This window comes from Nerophis lumbriciformis, linkage group LG25, assembly GCF_033978685.3.
Source record: "Nerophis lumbriciformis linkage group LG25, RoL_Nlum_v2.1, whole genome shotgun sequence".
NCBI classification, from domain to species: Eukaryota; Metazoa; Chordata; class Actinopteri; order Syngnathiformes; family Syngnathidae; genus Nerophis; species Nerophis lumbriciformis.
The window spans coordinates 16,621,595-16,644,075 of NC_084572.2; the positions used below are offsets into that span (position 1 = coordinate 16,621,595).

Here is a 22,481-nt window from a genome sequence, read left to right on the forward strand (position 1 = left end):
GCAGGCCGATAGTATCGGCCGATATATGCGTTAAAATGTAATATCGGAAATTATCGGTATCGTTTTTTTATTTATTTTTTATTAAATCAACATAAAAAACACAAAATACACTTACAATTAGTGTACCAACCCAAAAAACCTCCCTCCCCCATTTACACTCATTCACACAAAAGGGTTGTTTCTTTCTGTTATTAATATTCTGGTTCCTACATTATATATCAATATATATCAATACAGTCTGCAAGGGATACAGTCCGTAAGCACACATGATTGTGCGTGCTGCTGGTCCACTAATAGTACTCACCTTTAACAGTTAATTTGACTAATTTTCATTAATTACTAGTTTCTATGTAACTGTTTTTATATTGTTTTACTTTCTTTTTTATTCAAGAAAATGTTTTTAATTGATTTATCTTATTTTATTTTATAATTTTTTTTTTAAAAGTACCTTATCTTCACCATACCTGGTTGTCCAAATTAGGCATAATAATGTGTTAATTCCACGACTGTGTATATCGGTTGATATCGGTATCGGTTGATATCGGTATCGGTAATTAAAGAGTTGGACAATATCGGAATATCGGATATCGGCAAAAAGCCATTATCGGACATCCCTAATCCTTAGTCACTAAAGCCTCCTAATGGCTTGTGTGGAGCAAGTTTAGAAGGCTAGAGTGTTTTAAAAATGAATATCTCCGCCATGGTTTGATTTTGAATTTTCAGGACTTATGGTAATCCCAAATACACAAGAAATGGCACCAATAGGTAAGAAAAGTTGGTTTTTCATAATGTGACCCATTTAAGGGCACTTGGCTGCTATATTTTTGAGTGGAGACGAGGCTGTGCTGAAATACAAAAAGGGCCAAGTCAGCGCTCATTTTGCCAGACACTCAGTAACTCTTTAAATTTTTAGTATTACTACTAGAACATAAGCGAGCATTAGAAGCTGTCAAATTACCAGGATTATGTTATGTTATGCTGCAATCCCTGACGTTGGTGATACTGTCCACAAGAACACAAGCAGATGAGACGTGCTGCCTGCAGGTGTATGTATTGTCCTGGCTAGCATTAGCTTTGTAGTTTGTTTCCAGACTTAGTCTGTGTTTCAAGTCGCCGTTTGAACATTGTTTACTCCGGAAAGGGGGAGGTTGAGTTTTTCGGAGGGCTAGCGCAGCCTCTGCAGTGACATGTTTGCTATACTTGACTGTCATAGTGAAAAGAGAGATGATTTTTAAAGGCAAAGCTCTTGATTTACTGGCTGATATTACGCTACTGTGAGGGGAGGAGGCCCTGGGGTAGAAACCAGTGACGTGCAGTCACTAGAGGCAGGTGAGGCACGGCCTCACCTGCCATCATGGAAAGAAAAAAAATGTAAAAAGAAAAAAAAAAAATTAAATTGTTATATGTATCCAGTAATTATACTATAAAGTTATTTTCCATTTAACTTCACCAGTTTTAGATTATTTTTATTCAAAATCGCTGAATTTTCACATTTGCCGTTCAAATACTGAGAAGAGACGGTGCGGTGAACAGCAGCCAGTTGAGGCACGTCACTCAGTGCCGCAACATGGATTGCGCAATGACTCGGCTAACTGCTGGCCTGCTGTGCAGTGAGACTGTATTGCTATATGAATTATATTATACATTTCCATAGTTTAGTTAGCTGAGGTATATAATGTACAGTGTATTTTGTCAACAACTGTATGTGTGTAAATCAAATCAAATCAAATCAACTTTATAAGTATTTCTTGTGCTGAGCGATCATAAAACAGCTGCAAAAGACGCACTGGCTGAGGCTCGCCTCCTGCACCCCGGCCGTAGAATTGTTATATCAACTAAAGCCCACACTTAAACTTTCCACGTGCAAGATTGAATCTATTTAAAAAATGTATTTCATAAGAAGCCAAAAAGTGCAAAAACAATAATGTTGGTGTTGGAGGAGTTGTGAATGACTGCAGGGACACAACATGAGATACACCTGCAGACTGCAGGTGTACCTAATTCACAACTCCTCCAACACGAACATTATTGTTTTTACACTTTTTGGCTTCTTATTAAATAACTTTTGTAACCTATTTTCATGGGCTTTCCTCTTTGTGATGTTAAGTTCCTGTTATGCGCTGTTATACAGTATATGCCTTGAGCTCTTATTTTGAAGGCGCTAAGAGCGGAAGTGATGTCACATTGCGGAGGTTTTTGAAAGAAGGTAAATAAAGTGGTCCTCGTGTAAACTGGAGCCTCCGTGTTTGTTATTTTGTAGTTTCATACAGTAAAGGCGACATTTATAAACCTTCGGTTACACTTTTTTAAATAGATTCAATCGTGCACGTGGAAAGTTTAAGTGAGGGCTTTAGTTGCGGCGCATGGACTTAATTTCTAAGTAAAGGTAAGACCATAATAAAGTTTTTTTTATTAAATGTGCTTTTTTGTGTGCTACAGTTTGTATGTGTAAAGTTAAAGTTAAGTTAAAGTACCAATGATTGTCACACACACACTAGGTGTAATGAAATTTGTCCTCTGCATTTGACCCATCCCCTGGTTCACCCCCTGGGAGGTGAGGGGAGCAGTGGGCAGCAGCGGCGCCGCTCCTGGGAATCATTTTTGGTGATTTAACCCCCAATTCCAACCCTTGATGCTGAGTGCCAAGCAGGGAAGAATGTTGGTATGAGCTTTTAAACATAACCCGTTAACTGCTGCCAATCAAATGGTGAATAAGATACTCTTTAGGGTTCATATGTTTGTAAATCTGACTGTGATGAAATCAGTGCCTCACCAGCCATCAACCTCACCGCACGTCACTGGTAAAAACAGGACACAGTGGAGGGAATAAGTCTCGCAGCTTGCCGAGAAATGCGATCCAGAAGAGGTGGCCAGAGACCAGGAAGTCTAGGCTTCTCTTTTGAGACATTAGCCCAAACGATTTAGACCCGGTTAAGCGAAAGGAATTAAAAGGATGGATGGATGATGGATAGATATATATTTACATGTTCATACTGTAATATATTTCACCAGTAGAAGTGTTTGAAGAAGAAATTAACATGTATAATGTATAGAATCTTTTAAATGCCATACATACCCAAACAGTTCTGCATCATCTGTGAGGAACTTTGGCAGGTTGGAATCCCGCAAAGCTCTGATAAGAACCACATCCTCAATCAGGTGAGGATTTTCTCTCTTGAGTGACCTGAAAAGGAATCATATGATAAATACATGATGGTCTTAAACATGATTGCACACTGATAACATGAAAACTTTTTAACATCTCCTCAATGACTGGCATCAATATCACTACTAATATCATGCTGTCACATGAATGTAGTTACTTTGCTTTTTACTTGTACAACTCCTTTTTGATATAATTTATTTTTCGACAAAATACTGTCTTTGTCTTTGTTATCATATGGCCAAACATTGCTTGTAACAATCTATTCAGTTTGCAGGCATAAAAAATATTTATATATTAGTGCTTGCATGTAAAATGTGTGCTATAATCTCCGATAGATACAGTACTGGAGCATGTTTACTTGTACAAAGCTAGACAACCAGTTAATTTAAATCAGTGTTTTTTAACCATAAGGCCTGTGCCCATTGTTGGGCTGCAAGCTCCCCCTAGAGGTCAGCTAAAAAAGATATGTTTCTCAGCTGAGGTCCGTATGGGCTGCAGTGGTATTCAGTTGTAATACACTTTTCCACCACTTGTGCCGGTAATGACAATATCAAAGAAGTAAAAGAAGTCTAGAGTTTAAGTCACAGAGAAGTTTCTTATGCGCAAAAAATATAACTAAAGTGCTAAAGCTGTATATATTCAGTTGCACTTAAATGTTATTGACAATTTATTCAATAAACATATTCATCATTATTATTATTAATTTAGTTAGATTTGTTTTTATTTTAGTGTTATGTAATTGTATGTAAATTAATGTTTCATAATTTGTTATGAGTTCCTTCTTATGCACTATATTTGATCAGTAGCTAGTTTTGTAATCAGCCTGACTTAAGCCTTGAGATGAATCTTTGTGATTAACACATGGTTTAAAATCATTTGACAAGGTGTATTCTGTTAAACTGTAAGTATGTTAGATATAATTACTGGATACAATTCAATCCAAGAGTAAGATGACTAATTCAGTGTTAATATTTGAGTGGGTCTCAGGCCCCAATATAGCGGAAAAGTTGGGTCCCGAGGTCAAAAAAGTTAAGAACTCCGGATCTAAATGTCCTCCAAAAAACACAAGTATTGTGTATTTTGGTTATTTGGTTATTTCTTGTTTTTAGTCAAGTCATTTACAAAAGGTAAACATGGAAGGCTATAGGCTACTAGGAACTAGCAGCTATACAACAGCGAAGCATATAATAGCATACAAACTGGACATATAAGTGTCCTTAATTGAACAGTATTGCAGTCTAAAATAGTACATTTGTCAATAAAACAAGTATCAAAAAATTATAGTTGCATATTGCTTACACATACAAAGTCTCCAAGGCAAAAGCGTATTAGAAAGTGTCCAGTAACAAACATGTTCGCATCATTCAACTTACTGCGTCATGAACTTAACTTCATGAATTAATGTGACCACTAGGTTTCACCAAAAGACATGTAGCCACACCACTTTAAATGACGACATAAATCCATTCTAGACAATTCAAATAGGTTAGTGTTCTTTTATATTTTTCATTTTGTTCTCTGTTTGACTAATTTCACCAAACTTTTCTAACATTCCACACTACAAAATGATAAAAGTCATAATAATACACATTGTATTGGAACACCCCTTCTTGTTGTACTATTTCCGTCTGACCTTTTTTGAACAGATTAGTAAAAAAAATGTGAGGTACGATTCGTTATGAACACAATTGTAAAGAACGAGTCAGCACAGACATAGATATATTGTGATAAAGATTAATGTTGGCCATGCTGATTTGAAAACAGAGTAAAAAAGATTACACAGTCATTAAAGTGGGGAATAAGGAATATTGTGGAACCGATAGACAAAAAGGAAAGTGAATACGGAACCAACAAGGGAAAGACATACATCACATGTCAATTCCTGGAGTTATAAGCCAATAACCAACAGCCTTGGGGCATCTAGTATGCATGCTGTACATCTATTTATGCACTTGTGCAGAGCAAACAACTGCTGCTCCTGTTTTTCTGACCAAACATCTTTAACATTATTTCTTCCTTTCACTGCTCAACTGTAATCTGTAGACTAAATTCTCATGTATGAAATTGTCAATTGTCTGCAAAAGATGAATGACTGGATGACTTCTTTAATTTAACCCAAAAGTAGAGATGTCCGATAATGGCTTTTTTGCCGATATCCAATATTCCGATATTGTCCAACGCTTAATTACCGATTCCGATATCAACCGATACCAATATATACAGTTGTGGAATTAACACATTATTATGCCTAATTTTGTTGTGATGCCCCGCTGGATGCATTAAACAATGTAACAAGGTTTTCCAAAATAAATCAACTCAAGTTATGGAAAAAAATGCCAACATGGCACTGCCATATTTAATATTGAAGTCACAAAGTGCATTCTTTTTTTAACATGCCTCAAAACAGCAGCTTGGAATTTGGGACATGCTCTCCCTGAGAGAGCATGAGGAGGTTGAGGTGGGCGAGGTTGACGTGGGGGTTAGGGGGTGTATATTGTAGTGTCCTGGAAGAGTTAGTGCTGCAAGGGGTTCTGGGTATTTGTTCTGTTGTGTTTATGTTGTGTTACGGTGCGGATGTTCTCCAGAATTGTGTTTGTCATTCTTGTTTGGTGTAGGTTCGTGTTAAAGTTGTTTATACGGCCACCCTCAGTGTGACCTGTATGCCTGTTGACCAAGTATGCCTTGCATCCACTTGTGTGTGTGAAAAGCCGCAGATATTATGTGATTGGACCGGCACGCAAAGGCAGTGCCTTTAAGGTTTATTGGCGCTCTGTCCTTCGCCTTACGTCCGTGTACACAGCGGCGTTTTAAAAAGTCATAAATTGTACTTTTTGAAACCGTGCCAGTAACTTGAGGGTTCCAGGTTTGATTCCCGCTTCCGCCATCCTATTCACTGCCGTTGTGTCCTTGGGCAAGATACTTTACCCACAAGCTTCCATTGTTTTAAATGTAACATAGATAATGGGTTTCAGTATGTAAAGGGCTTTGAGTAACTAAAGAAACACGCTTTTTTTTTGTGACGGCGTGGCGCAGTGGAAGAGTGGCCGTGCGCGACCCGAGGGTCGCTTGTTCAATCCCCACCTAGTACTAACCTCGTCATGTCCGTTGTGTCCTGAGCAAGACACTTCACCCTTGCTCCTGATGGGTGCTGGTAGCGCCTTGCATGGCAGCTCCCTCCATCAGTGTGTGAATGTGTGTGTGAATGGGTAAATGTGGAAGTAGTGTCAAAGCGCTTTGAGTACCTTGAAGGTAGAAAAGCGCTATACAAGTACAACCCATTTATCATTTATTTATTTATTTATAAATATAATTCACTTCACTTTGCACTTTACTTAAGGCGTATAAACAGAGGAAGAGGTTTGCGGCCTATTGTCTGCTTACAATAATGTACAAGCATCCCCCCCCAAAAAAGTTGTTTCATCCTACGGAAAGTGTAGCCACTGAGGAAATGTTCCACCAGGCAGGCAAAAAAACATATTGGTATACAGGACAGTTATTCACCAGCCCCAACATGACCACCCCCAGGGGACACACCAACCAGAGACATTCAGTATATAGTCAAATGACCTTTGTTCATGGGATCTGAGTTCACACAACAAACTAAAAAAAAATTATATTTGTCATACACATGTACAATACATACTGTACATGTACTGAACAAAAATAGAAATGGAACACTTGTGTTTTTGCTCCCATTTTTCATGAGTTGAACTGTAAAACTTTTACTATATACACAAAATACCTATTCCTCTCAAATATTGTTCACAAATCTGTCTAAATCTGTGGTAGTGAGCACTGCTTCTTTGCCAACATAATTCATCCCAACTCAGAGGTGTGGCATATCAAGATGCTGATTAAACAGCATGATTATTGCACAGGTGTGCCTTAGGCTGCCTACGACAAAAGGCCACTCTAAAATGTGAAGTTTTGCTGTATTGGGGTCTGGGAGGTTAGACAAGCAGTCAGTATCTGGTGTGACCACCAGTTGATTAGGTTGTTGATTGTGGCCTGTGGAATGTTGGCTGTGCAAAATTGCTGGATATTGGCAGGAACTGAAACACACTGTCGTATACGCTGATCCAAAGCATCCCAAACATGCAAAATGGCTGACATGTCTGGTGAGAATGCTGCCCATGCAAGAACTGGGATGTTCCCAGCTTCCAGGAATTGTGTACAGATCCTTGCAACATGGGGCTGTGCATTGTCATGCTGCAACATGAGGTGATGGTCTCGGGTGAATGGCACAACAATGGGCCTCAGGATCTCGTCACGGTATTTCTGTGCAATCAAACTGCCATCAATAAAATGCACTTGTGTTGGTTGTCCGTAACATACGTCTCCTGTACCAGTGTTTCCCACACATTCATTTATTTGTGGCGGCCCGCCACGAAAGAATTACGTCCGCCACAAATGGATTTTTCGGCTTTTGACTCGCTCGACCGCTCATAAAAGCAATGGGACTCTGTCTGTGAATGTACCTTGTAGTTACAACTCCGGTGCAGTAGGTGGCGGTAGCCTATGATGCATTGTAACTCCGCCAATAGCACTTAATTCACCTGGTGGGCAAGAAGAAGAAGAAGAAGAAGAAAACGACGACGACGAAGTAAAAAAACGGACCGACCGGATCAAAAAACGAGGGTAATATAGGTTATAGGTAGATAGGTTATAGCTGCATCGCTCGCGGCTCGTCATATATTTAACGTTAATCCGCAATTTCACCGAGCGTTTCACTGATGGTGAGCAGCCTGGCGCTGCTTCATTAACACCGCCACTGTTTGACTCGGGGGCTGGGGAACGTAGTAACAGTCACCTGTTACCATACCGACGAGCTAACGTGTCCAGGTTATAACCCTGTTGTCAATAAACACACGTGGAGACGGTGCTTCAGATACTGCATTAATACTGAAGCTAAATTGTCCACTGTCCACTGCAGCATGTGAATGCAATGAAAAGAATAAAATCTGAGACAACCAGCTGTTAAAATGTTGTCCAGGTTAATGTTTTGGCCATTAAAGGCCCTTCATTTCAAGATTTCAACTGTGATCGGGCTTTAAACAGGTGGCTGACCCGTTCGGATGGGTGTAACTGCTACTGGTCAAATAATGTGAAATAGCATTTAATTTTACATGTATGCAATGCCATTTAAATGTAATTATAGATAATAATAATAATAATAATAATAAATACTGTGTAGTGTCGTAAATAGTCAACGGGAAGAATTTTAGTAAGATATAAGCCATGAGCACTACACAGCCAGAAAAAAACCTAGGCAGGACAAGTAAAAATATTGGGGCAAGTAGATTTGAGAAGTCGGGCAAGTAGAAAAAAACCTTAACGTTGAACCCTGCATGTGTTGAGCTGCTGCCGCTTAAGGTTAGACGGCACTGTACATAGAGCGGTTCTGCTCGTTAGTAATAAATTCTAATGTTGGATGTTCACTCCTTCACGCAGATGAGTATAGAAAAACATTTTCAACGGCCGAAAAGGGCTCGACTTGGAGAGGAGGTAGGCCTACAGTCCGGACCACAGGAGGTATTATTAAAACGGTGTAGACACTTAGAAATCTCATAAGGAAAGTGAACAGACGTCCATCAGTGTGAAAATTAATTTGCTTCCAATACTTCCAGGCTTCAACTAGTGCCGCAGCTGGCGCAGCTGAGGCAGTAAGAGAGGGCGAGGAGGAAGGGATAGTAAGTACGCAGGGAGATGTTGTAGGAGAGGAGGCAGACAGGCAGCATGTAGAGCCAGCTAGGGCGGAGGCAACAGGTGAGACTCAGCAAACACTGAAAAATAAAGCAGGGTCAGATCAGAAATGCACTTTTCTCATGAAAAGGGTCCTATTTTATATTCTTATGTGCCTTATAGAGAGGACCACGACAAAACATAAAGCGACTGGTTTCGATCCAGAATGGCTAAAATGCCACAATTTAAGTCATGGCTGTATAACACCCAGCACGGTAAGCTCCAGTGTCTCCCTCTTCTCTGGAGGAGGGTCTGGCGAGCGAGACTAGCTCCAGTGCGACCTGTTCAGCAGCAGCAGGAGGAGGAGGGGGAGGTTGACTGACTGTGGCAGGACACCTCTGCCTCTGTTTCACTTTGTGTTGCTGGTAAATAATATGGTTGTAGTAGTAGGCTTAAGTTAAATTATTTAGTATGCACTAATTAAAGGGGCAGCGCTTTAAGAGACATTTTAGCTTTTATATTTTATAAGATATATTTTTTGTAAGAACCACAATTAGAAATATATTTCAGTGAATAACTAATTGTTCAAATCTGTGTATAAATATGTACATAAAGTGTTGTAATTATATTCCAACTCTGCGTTCTTCTTGGTCATCGCCGCTGCCGCCCCCCGCCCCCCCGACCACACCACCACAAATAGATGCCTGTCCTGTGGGAAACACTGTGTACCATAACCCCACCCACACCATGGGTCACTCCATTCATACATTGACATCAGCAAACCGCTCCCCCACACACGCTGTCACGCTGAGCAGTGAAAACCGGGATTCATCCGTTAAGAGAACCCCTTTCCAACATGCCAGACACCATCAAAATGTAATGTAAAATTTGCCCACTTAAGTTGGTTATGACGACAAACTGCAGTAAGGTTGACACCCCGATGAGAACGACCAGCATGCAGATGAGCTTCCCTGAGACAGTTTGTGCAGAAATTCTTTAGATATGCAAACCAATTGTGCAGCAGCTGTCCAGGTAGCTGGTGTCAGACGATCATGGAGGTGCACCTGCTGGATGCGGAGGTCGTGGGCTGGTGTGGTTACACGTGGTCTGCGGTTATGAGCTCGGTTGTATGTACTGCCAAATTCTCTGAAACGCCTTTGGAGACGGCTTATGATAGAGACATGAACAATCAATTCACGGTCAACAGCTCTGGTGGACATTCCTGCAGTCAGCGTGCCAACTGCACGCTCCCACAAAACTTGCAATATCTGTGGCAAAATGTGATAAAACTGCACATTTCAAATTGGCCTTTTCGTGTGGGCAGCCTAAAGCACACCTGTGCAATAATCATGCATTCTAATCAGCATCTTGATATGCCACACCTGTGAAGTGGGATGGATTATCTTGGCAAATACGAAGTGCTCCCTATCAAAGATTTAGACAGATTTGGGAACAATATTTGAGAGTGATAGGTCTTTTGTGTGTACAGTAAACATTTTAGATCTTTTGAGTTCAACTCATGAAAAATGGGAGCAAAAACAAAAATGTTGCATTCAAACGTTTGTTCTGTATATATTTTCATGCAAAATAGATATCATAAACTGTGTGATTCTCTTACCCTGCCATGACCAACACAGACTTGACGGCTCTCATTCCAAAGTCGTAGTGGTCCTGTTGGGACAGCTGCTCAGAACACAACTTGTACATCTGTGTCATCTTCCTGGCTAAAACTTTACTGGACTCGAATCCCTCAGAGTATAAAATCACCTGTGCAAAAAATTAGTGCAGGTACAAAGTCATTATAAACAAAGCTGAAATTGTGAAGAAAGTCAGTATTCAGTTATGTCGGTCATACCTCTGCAATGAGCGCATAGTTTGGCACCATCATGGTTAAGGGTCGAAAGAGAGATTTCAGGTTATCAGGTAGCTCTGATCTTCCAGCATAGCCTGGGTTCATGGTAATAAAAGCAGCACAGGTCATCACCAGCTTGATCTCTCGGCCTTCAAATCGAAACTTAGTCATCTAAAAAGAAAGATTCCACTTGTTTGTGATCAACTTTAAGGGTGATTACAATGTTGAAACAGAACCAAAATAGTATGTTTCCTATCAAACCTTTGCAGCTTTGGCATTTCGTATGGTAATGAGCTGCTGTGCAATGACTGACAACACCTCGATGTCGATTCGGTTAAATTCATCAAAACAGCACCAGGCACCAGACTGAGCGAGTCCACTGAAGAAACGTCCCATCATCTAATGGAAATAAATACTTTCAAAACAATAATACATAAAATAGGTTTTAGAATTGTTGACTATTTGATGATTCAATTCGGAAGAGTCTGGTTCGACTATCAACCTCGCATTGAACCCCCAAGGGAGGCGAGTTGTGTAGCCGAGACTCTCCCTGGGTGTGTTGGGAGAATGTCTTGAGATGTGGGACACAATGAATGTTAAAACGCATGGCTGCAAGACTAAAGCTCCCACATTACACGCACACCTCAAGCGGATCAAAGGACGTCATTGGCTCTGGTGGGACTCGCCAGAAATTGGACCCGTACGTGACATTTCGACCAGTACGCTTGAGCAGGTTTACCTCTGGAAACCTTGTTACGACATTTACTTCCTCTAGACTAGAGGTGTCCAAAGTGCGGCAGAGGGACGATTAGCGGCCCACAGAACTTTTTTTATTGGTCCATGACACATTCTACAGCCTTAATAAACATGTCCCATGTTGGAATATTCACAAAAAGAAAGAAAAAATGAAAACCAGCTCACTTAAACTATGAAGTTAAGTACAGGGCCAGAAAATATGGGCATGCAGGTCCACGAGTTTGAGATCCCTGGTATATGGTCTTTGATGTACTGTGTACTGTCTGTGAGCACTGTCAAGATGAACATGTGTACAAATTTCTTGCAAAACTTATTAAGTTAAAAAAAATGTAGTGGGCAAAATAATAATTATATTAGTAAAGAATACTAATAAGAAGACATTAAATATCTCAAGAAGGTTAGATTAGATATTTTACTCATTAGTTGTGTTACCTGTAACACAAATATAGGTACAGATGATGTTTTGTTCAGATAGTTTAGCATATATTGATCGATCTACATTGTATTGCTTTTAGTATCTTTAATGGAAAAAATGTATCGGAGTGGTCCCTGCATTGTTCAAATTGTATGCATGCGACTCTTGCTGTAAAAAGTTTGGACATCTTTAGATTGTCAAGTTTCATTGCCTTCTCTGCACTCTGCCAGAGCCAAAGCCAAAGGATCTCACTAAACTATCTGATCCCTGCTGTGTTAATTTTGTTTAAACTTTTTGAGATTTAAAAAGTTGCAAAGGTGAGGCTCATTGTTAGCTGTACTATTTCAATCATACATGAAGCATACATGCCAGCATTTAGAACAAAATGTTTTGTCCATATTTGACTGATTGTCGACTGGTAAAAATAATCAGATTCCGCTGTGAAAACTGAAGACAGCTCGAATAATTACCTGTAATAAGAGTAACAAATAAGGGGCAGAGACAAATATTATTAGGAGTACGCATTGGTTATATATGGGCTCATGGACAATTGCCCAGGGCGACATTCTCGAGGGGGCACTGAAAAAATGAGGGGAAATAATTTCATATTTTTTTGTACTAAGTGCCATTGAAGCTACAGCGACCACTGGCAGTAGGCTACAAATAATTGTATATTGGTATTTTGAGATGAGTTTGAAAATTATTTGTAAATAAAACCGCATGCATTTCAATGCAGACATTTATGTTGTCCTGTATATTGATAAAAGGGCAACACCTGCGCAAATGGTTTTAGGTTCTTACATTTGATTGTTGTACACATGCTGTCCAGCTCACAACTGCACTGTGGTGTCATGGTGTATTTAGTAGTGAGTTTGGTCACTTTGAAACAGTTGGTGCTTATAGGGAACTTATTATGCAAAATCAACTTTTCTTACCTGTTGGTACCTGTTTTTGTGTATTTTGAATCCCTATAAGTCCCCAAAAATCCAACAATGGAGGCATGGTGGAAATATTTATAAAACAATATTGCCTCTGTCCAAACTTGCGCCAAACGAGCCATTTGGAATTTGAGATTTTCGTGACATATTTTGCCTTATTTACAGTACATCAACATGTATGGTAAAGGTTTACCCGAAGACCAATGCGCGAATCCGCCATTTTTATTAAGATGTAGTCCAAAGTTGTAGTCAATAAGTTCCTTCTTTTTCTCTATCCTCTTGTTGTGGGGCAGACTGGTTTGTACATGCACATGCATGCTAAAATCCTCCACCGCTGCCATTTCTAATAAAAAAAAAAAAAAGCATATAGTTCTAACTTATACCTGTCAGTACATTTAATATGGAAGAGCTAAAAACTACAACATGGCTGACAGAGTGGAGACGCAGTCGAAGGGGGCTTGGCCTGGAGGAGGGCTTTGGCACGTAAATATGACCGCCCAAAAAATGCTGCATCCTGAAGACACAGTCAGAAAGCGACATGAAGATGGTCTATAACAGTGGTTCTCAACCTTTTTTCAGTGATGTACCCCCTGTGAATTTTTTTTTAATTTAAGTACCCCCTAATCAGAGCAAAGCATTTTTGGTTGAAAAAATTTCTGTTTCTGATTTAGTAAATTGTATAACAGTGCAAAATATTGCTCATTTGTAGTGGTCTTTCTTGAACTATTTGGAAAAAAAGATATACAAATAACTAAAAACTTGTTGAAAAATAAACAAGTGATTCAATTATAAATAAAGATTTCTACACATAGAAGTAATCATCAACTTAAAGTGCCCTAAACATTTTTTCACAAAAAAATAAATCTTTAACATCAATATTTATGGAACATGTCCACAAAAAATCTAGCTGTCAACACTGAATTGTTGAATGGAATACCCTACTTGATTTGATGTTCAGTTTATGAACTTACATTCATATTCTGTTGAAGTATTATTCAATAAATATATTTATAAAGGATTTTTGAATTGTTGCTATTTTTAGAATATTTTAAAAAAATCTCACGAACCCCTTGGCATACCTTCAAGTACCCCCAAGGGTACGCGTAGCCCCATTTGAGAACCACTGGTCTATAATACAAAATCTATGTAAAATGTTAACTAACGCACCACCATTACATGTTATGTAGACCACTAGGAAGTGTTCTAAATGTAGAAAAAAATCAAATTATTACTCTGTTAACAACACAATCCAAGTCACCTCAATTCCTAAAAACTATGCTGACTAGTATTCAACATTTGTTTAAATGTATATTACGTCTATTTCTGAACACAGCCCTAATCATACTAAAAAGAAGAGTGTGGACACCCTTTTGTGATTAGCATTGTTTTCCTGACTTATAAACGATCACCATTTGTTTTTACTAATATATAGTATGTGTATTTTTTTGCGACCATTTTGTGAGTAGAGAAGGTATCATTTTGTCATCAACACACTTTTTAAGAACATACTAATCATCATTAACTCACCTTGTAGTCAAGTCCATCAGAACAGTTGAAGACCACACACTGAATGGCCAAGGCTTTGGCCAAATCCTTGGTGGTCTCTGTTTTGCCCGTCCCTGCGGGGCCAGCAGGAGCCCCTCCCAAATCCAACTGGAGGGCCCCCATTAGACATAAGTAGCAACGGTCCTGCATGTCAGCACACAGAACAGGCGCTTACGTTACACACACAACAAACAAGTGGGTAGATGCAGGCTTACGAGAAGATGACAATTTCTGGTTGATTGTAACTAGAAGTAAGTAGAGCATCAAAGTGCAAAAGAAAAAACAGGAGCAAAGGTTGGGAGTTTCTTGGGGTCTTTCCAATGAGTGAGGGACGACGGGAGGGTCATGCAAATCAGTGCAGTAATGTAGTCCCTGTTTTGGACAGAGGTCAGTCACACGGTAAAACTATGGGTAGCGATAAAAATTTCACAGACACAAGTGGCTGAAATAAGTTTCCTCCAAAGTCTTGGTCTTGAGAAGTAGGAGATTATTGCAATGGGCTTGAAGAATGAATTGTGCATCCCGAATTGATTTGCAGTTGTACTCAATAAAAAAGTACATAGATGAAGTCATCAACACATGGATTCTTTGATTGGACCCTTAGTTTCATGTAATAGTATGCGAGCAAAAATGCAGTATGCAGTAGTTAGTTATGTGTAATGTTTGGCTGTACGATAATTGAGACAGCATACAAAAAACTGGGCAACATTTTAGCGAAACCTTCAGTCAAAAATCTAATCCAGCGAAAGTGAAGTGTTGAAATGTTGTTAATAGTCTAGTTAGGTTGTTGGCAAAGCGCAGCTGCATGGCCAAACACTATAAGCATGAGGACGGAAAAGAAAGTGGAGGAGGAGCCAGTGTGTTAGTGTGCGATGAGACACATTGGCTTCTTGAGCCTAAAGTAAGCTAACGACATGAATACATCCCAAAAAAAGACAAATATTAGAAGAAAGTAGTGTTGAATTCTGGATGGACATATGCATTTGCTAAAAAAGGACCTACAATGATTTTCCTCGTTATACATGTTACAATGTCGGATACTCATGTTAAACAGTGCCGATCTCCGTATGGTACATACTGTATGTGGACTAATATACGCTATCAAGCAGTCTCCTCCCTCTCTGCTGTTATTCCTTCTTGTTTTAATGGCCTCCTTCCCGCCTGCTCTGAGGTCTATAAGATAAATAATTATGTGTAGCGCTGTGTGATGTGAACAAAAATGTATTTCCCGATATAAAGGGTTATTGAAAAATAAATAACCGATGTCATCACGCAATATTTTATTAGGGAAAGCAATGGAAAAATCTAGCAGGGCCCTAAGTATTCTACTCACAAACTTGGCTGTAACTACCATTGAGGACACAGAGGTCATGGCCTTGGTATTTTTTGAGTGAGAAAATATACTTAGTGTAAGACATCGTGTGCGCTGTAAATAATCTTGCAATAGAGCATCCTCTCTTTGGTCATTTGCAGCTCGCTACAACTCCCTCTCCCGACACAATATCTCCACACACAACAGCGACAGAAAAGTGATGATTAATTGGCTCAGTCAATGTACTGTCTGTCAAGGCTCTTTGGCGAAATGGCCAATGAGAGGCGAGAGAGGCCCAGAAACTTCACTAACATAAATTTTAGTCCTTCCTCTGTCCTAATCCAATCATCTTTAATGATGATCAGTCCATGAGCGCGGGGCAGAGAGAAACAACACAGAAAAATTTTAAAATGAGAATTTAAGTAAAAACTAAAAGATGATGCACGGAAATTCAATCATTTTTATTTATCTCCTTCATTGATGTGCATCTTTGATCGATAGACAATTATACCACAATTATTCAATTATACATTTACACACCAATGCCTGAGAAGGAGCAGGATGAAGAAAAATCTTATATTTTCCTGCCCCCTTCAACATAATACGTAGTCTTACTTAATGATATCATATAAACCATACTTGCCAACATTGAGACCTCCGATTTCGGGAGGTGTGGGGCGGGGCGGGGGGCGTTGTTAAGAGGGGAGGAGTATATTTACAGCTAGAATTCACCAAGTCAAGTATTTCATATATTGTATATATATATATATATACATACACAGTATATATATATATACATACACAGTATATATATATATATATATATATATATATATATATATATATATATAAGAAATGCTTGACTTTCAGTGAATTCTAGCTATAAATATATATTTATCTTATTTTATATATATATATATATATATATATATATATATATATATATATATATATATATATATATATATATATATATATATATATATATATATAAAAGAAATACTTGAATTTCAGTGTTCATTTATTTACACATATACACACACATAACACTCATCTACTCATTGTTGAGTTAAGGGTTGAATTGTCCATCCTTGTTCTATTCTCTGTCACTATTTTTCGAACCATGCTGAACACCCTCTCTGATGATGCATTGCTGTGTGGCACGCACAAAAGTGCTTTTATCAAATGCACTAGATGGCTGTATTGTCCTGTTTAAGAGTGTCACAACATTGCTGTTTACGGCAGACGAACTGCTTTACGGTAGACAAAAACGTGACTGCTGTTGTTGTGTGTTGTTACCGTTGTTAATGAAACTGCCTAACAATAAACCCACATAAGAAACCAAGAACTCGCCCTCCATCATTCACAGTTATAACGTGATTGGGCAGGTACGCTGTTTATATTGTGGGTTAGCGGACTCAGGTCCGCATGGACCTGAGTCCGCCTGAATTTCGGGAGATTTTCGGGAGAAAATTTGTCCCGGGAGGTTTTCGGGAGAGGCGCTGAATTTCGGGAGTCTCCCGGAAAATCCGGGAGGGTTGGCAAGTATGATATAAACCAGCAATTACATCCAAATATGAAGAGATAAAAAAGCTTTAGTGACACAGACTGCTAAGAGCAGAATAATGAAGGAGATGTTTGACAGCAGCTACTTCGGCGTTCTGCATATTGCTCTGACGACAGCGCACGAGGAGGAGATAGAGGGGGATAAAATAAATAATTTTGATGAAAACTCAACTGCATATTAATATTAAAGGGATTTTATGGTAAACAGGTCTGCCTTCTTCAAGCATGGCAAGGATGTGGATAAAACATTCATAAAAGTTTCAAAAGAGTCACTTACTAAACTTGTAATTAAAATAAGTAGCAAACAGGATGGTGTGGTGAGTTATAGCTAAAAGTAGTTTTCTTAAGTATTGGAAAGCAATAATAACACTATATTATTTGTTTTTATTAACAATTGAAGCCCTATTTTATGCTTTCTTCAAATAACATTGCAGATTAACACGCTTGTTGCAATGTGTTTTGTTTGGGTATGTGATAAATAAACAGTCCTACATTTTAAATCAATAACCCCAGTACCTTTTAAAAAGCAAGTAAGCAGCACACTGTGTAGTCACAGTTTATTCACGGCTCCACATTGTTAACGGATATTGTTCAGTATATTGGTCATATTAAGGGCTTTGTGATATGGACATTATAGCTGCACGTGGGTTGTCGTGGGCTGATCTGGATCAAAAAGTCAGGGGCCAAATTTCTGATTCAGTCTACCCCTGATTGTCACTTGTCATGTCAGTCAGGTGCACCGTGCCATATATATACACAATGACGATGTTAAACAAACAAACCATTTCTCTGCTCATATGATCTGCTTTAATGAATGACCACAGATATGTTATTACCAATCATAATGGATTATGTACCCTAAATCTAACAGTATACCAAAGTCCAAGAGTAATAGCATTGTACAACCTAATTTTACTTTTACTCTTGAACCGCTTGTATTTTGTTGATCACATTCTATCATTCTTATTTAAATGTGTCTGTGTTGATATGAAGGAGTTGTAATTCATTTTACTTAATTTTCTTGTAATACAATTGGCAGTAGTAGAGAGAGTGATAGTATGTGGAGAGAAGGCAGACGTTTTATTTTCTGTCGTACAACTGTTAAATGTGGCCACCGCCTGCAGCACAGGCAAAATGTTAAATAATGTTAAGAAATTGAGGTAACACTTTAGTATGGGGAACATATTCACCATTAATTAGTTGCTTATTAAAGTAACAAATACTTAATTTAGAGTTATTTGGACACTAGGGGAACATATAAGGGTTAGGGTTACTAATAAGCAATAATTCTGAGGTTATTGAGGGAAGACACTTAGTTAATGGCTTACTGGTTGTATAATAAGGCCATGCAGAATAAGGTATTAATAAGTACCGTATTTTTCGGACTATAAGTCGCAGTTTTTTTCATAGTTTGGCCAGGGGTGCGAATTATACTCAGGAGCGACTTATATGTGAAATTATTAACACATTACCGTAAAATATCAAATAATAGTATTTAGCTAATTCACGTAAGAGACTAGACGTATAAGATTTCATCGGATTTAGCGATTCGGAGTGACAGATTGTTTGGTAAACGTATAGCATGTTCTATATGTTATAGTTATTTGAATGACTCTTACCATAATATGTTATCTTAACATACCAGGCACGTTCTCAGTTGGTTATTTATGCGTCATATAACGTACACTTATTCAGCCTGTTGTTCACTATTCTTTATTTATTTTAAATTGCCTTTCAAATGTCTATTCTTGGTGTTGGGTTTTATCGAATAAATGTCCCCAAAAAATGCGACTTACACTCCAGTGCGACTTATATATATTTTTTTCCTTCTTTATTATGCATTTTCGGCCGGTGCGACTTATACTCCGAAAAATACGGTACTTAATAATGACTAATTAAGAGCCAATTTGTTACTAATTTGCAAGTTGATAAGCAACTAATTAATAGTGAATATGTGTTCCCCATACTAAAGTAAATTTTTGAAGGATAAATTATGATACTTTAGAACAGGGTGGGATGTGGCTTCATTTGCCATCTTGGAACGCCTCCACAAACGAACATCTTGCAGACATATGCAGAAAGTAGGTTGTATACAATACATATTAGCTTGACCTCTAGGAAGTATTTTGAATGTACATTAGATAAAAATCCTCATAGGCTGTGTTATGTTTTTCAACTATTCTACTTAACTGGAAAAGGGGGGGAAATGGCTCTTTTTGCTCTCTTTCAAGCAAAACTGAGAGCAACATGACATGTATAAGGCAATACTAATAAAATCAAACTAGTATTCATGCATGCACAGACGCTGTGGTGTGGTGTACATGAGCTACACACACGCGTACATATTCTGTGTCACTTGTTACCGTAAGTGGAGTGATGACCAGTCGAGGACAGGCGCCGAGGTATTCATAACCATAAATGTAAGTGGATAAGGCCATGTTGGCGACACAGTTGTCTATGTCGAGGTCCCAGTAGTAGCGTAACTGCCTCTGCCATTCAAAGTTATCCCCGGTGTCCACCTAAGGTCAGACATAGGTTTTACCACTTTTCTGATAACAAGAATAACATTTGAATCCAAGTATGGATAGAATAGTGTACCTTTTGTTGGACTAAATCAGTCACTATATCACGTGCATGTACATCAACGGTGATAAGGGCTGTGATAATATTACGGTGTAAGTTAGGCAGTTGACCTCTGACCAAAGCTGCAAGAGCATTTAACCTCTGAAACGCAGAAGGACGGCATGTTCACAACTACATTCTGTTTTCATTGGTTTGTAATGATGAGGAAAGATTAATTGCTGTGACATACATCAAAGTTGGTCAGCTCAAATGTCTGCAAGGCAGCAAAATGGTCATGGTCGCCCTCCAGACAGGCTTCCATATCTTTGCACCACATCATCTGGGAGATCGTCAGCACCACCTGGTGGAGAAACGCACAAAATAAATGTGGTGGCGATGGACAAGATGGAAGACAGGGTAATGCTTCAAGAATAACCATTTATCTTTCAAATTGACTTTGACACATGTTGTATGTGATAATCTTAGCATAGAGCAGATACACAATCAAAGTAATGTGCAGGAAGTACATTTACAGTGAGTGGACCTTGCAAATAATGATGTGTTGAAGGAAGGCAAGGAAGGAAAAGTTTGACGATGTGTTTAAACGTTTAAATACGGTACCTGCGAAGGAAACCCAGACACAACCCACTCCTCTCTTGACTGCAGTTGGTAGTCTGCAATGGCCGCCTTGCTGAGCTGTCGCAGTGAGTTAAACATGGCCTCCTCCACCTTGCAAAGCCACTCTTCCACATTACCTCTTGCCTTCAGACCTTTTGTTAAACCCACCTTAACGCACACACACACACAAATAACACAACAAATTAAATTACACCCACACACAAATACTACTACATTCAAACGCAAAAATACAATTAATTAACACTCACACTTAAAAATAAAATTATACTCACATAAAAAAATACTGTTAACACACACAAAAACATTTTTATTCCACCTACACACATGTGCAAATACAGTAAACGCTTGTTTATCGTTGTTAATTGGTTTCGGGTCTGAGCGTGGTAAATTAACTCCCGCAAAGTAGGATTTATTTATTATAGATGGAATATTTTATAGCCAGAGCATAAAAAAACATGTTTATGACCTTCTACATATGGTTATTAACATTATAAGAGCCATACAAACATGGAAAAACATCCACAGTCACCTTTATTTATACTCATTTAATTCAATAAAGTAATGCTGCCTGAGGCTAAGCCAATCATTGGACACGATACTGAACAGCATGCTCTGATTGGTTTGGTCACATCTAGTGTCCAATACTACTTTACTATTAATATTTTTTGTTCATTTAGCCATTTATAATGCTTAATTTAAAATACAGAGACTGATTTAAAAAATCTGTGACAGAGGGAAGCTGCATACTTTGAAGTGTTATATGTCAACGGGACTGTTCACCAGTTAACAGCAGCAATATATCTGGCTTGTCCATTGTATATATCATCTATTTGCTGCACACGGTCAAAATATTCTAGAAATGGTTTGTTTGTGTTGTTGCAGGATGTGATATGTTGTTGTCACACAGCCAGATGAACTGATAAGGACAAACAGATGTTGACGACAGAAAGAAAATGTGTGTTCTGTACCATTTTGCAGTCAAAATTAACATGGACCATGAGGAGGATTAAAGTTTCCCTGACAATCTTTTAGAACTGACCGACATCTCAAAACAACCTTTCAATAGTGTTATCTAGATCAGGTCTGGAATCTGTAACCACTGCTTCCATGGTTTCAATTACATTATGAAGTAAACATAATTTACCTTCTCTCTTTCAGGGGACACCATATTCAAGATGTCCTTGGTGTAGACCTTCTCCTGCTCTCCAGGCTCCAGTGCTGCTGGTCCTGTAGTGGTCTGGTCAGACACCAAACCAAATTCCAGGTGTGTAATTGCATCAAAGCATTTTCTCAGGTGAGGCTGCACCGCCTGTGGGTTTCTAGTCTGGGCTAAAATCTTCAGCAGCTCGTCATTGGACAAGAAGTAGAACCTGTAAAGAGGTAAGACACTTTTGAGTTGTCGTGAACCATGAATAAAGAATACTAAATCAAGATTACTGTATTATTATTCTTGTATACCTGGGGAATATAACCCTCTTGGACTCCAAGTAGTCTTCCAGACACTTCTGTATCTTCTCCAAAAAAACATTATTTTCCTGAAAAGTCTCCAAAAGATCTGCAAAGGATAAAAGCGACTCGTTGTAAATTGGATCCTACCTTTTTTTCCCTCTCACTCTCTTTCTTCCTTTCTTTCTACCTCCCCATCTGTGCCCACTTAAGTTTACCTACCAGGCTGTGTGGCCGCTTTGAGGGCATTGGGCATCTTTTTCACCTTCGCCATGATAGCCTTCCAAGACTTATCCACTTTCAGAAACATCTTTGACTCCGCAGGGAGCTGCCTCTTGATGTCTGGCGCAAGGAAGATGCTTTCTAAATAAAGCCAGTTTCTTTGACAGTTAAGCCACTCGTCCTGGACACGGGGAGGAGGGGGGAGACAGGTATGAGTAGACATTTTAAGAATAGGAATTGTAGAATTACAAATATTTGAAATAGGAATGGTAGAAATATCCATCCATTCATCCATTTTCTACCGCCTATCTCAGCTACAATCGCGCGGAAGGCGGGGTACACCCTGGACAAGTCGCCACCTCATCGCAGGGCCAACACAG

General features: G+C 38.8%; 1 protein-coding gene across 4 annotated transcripts in view; it reads right to left on the reverse strand.

The window, feature by feature from the left end:
* dnah6 (dynein, axonemal, heavy chain 6) overlaps positions 1-22,481 on the reverse strand; it is a 163,908-nt gene that overhangs the window by 113,252 nt on the left and 28,175 nt on the right. For all 4 annotated transcript variants that reach the window (XR_009817684.1, XM_061983898.1, XM_061983899.1 and 1 more), the window contains 12 exons: positions 22,102-22,282; positions 21,892-21,988; positions 21,578-21,803; positions 20,416-20,580; positions 20,045-20,155; positions 19,831-19,956; positions 19,596-19,751; positions 14,337-14,498; positions 10,962-11,099; positions 10,704-10,871; positions 10,467-10,615; positions 3,077-3,184 (listed from right to left, as the gene is read on the reverse strand). Coding sequence is in view for 3 of the 4 variants with exons in the window: in XM_061983898.1 (XP_061839882.1) it covers positions 3,077-3,184; positions 10,467-10,615; positions 10,704-10,871; positions 10,962-11,099; positions 14,337-14,498; positions 19,596-19,751; positions 19,831-19,956; positions 20,045-20,155; positions 20,416-20,580; positions 21,578-21,803; positions 21,892-21,988; positions 22,102-22,282 (1,787 nt within the window). In the remaining variant the exon portion in view is untranslated. The remainder of the gene's footprint in view (positions 1-3,076; positions 3,185-10,466; positions 10,616-10,703; positions 10,872-10,961; positions 11,100-14,336; positions 14,499-19,595; positions 19,752-19,830; positions 19,957-20,044; positions 20,156-20,415; positions 20,581-21,577; positions 21,804-21,891; positions 21,989-22,101; positions 22,283-22,481) is intronic.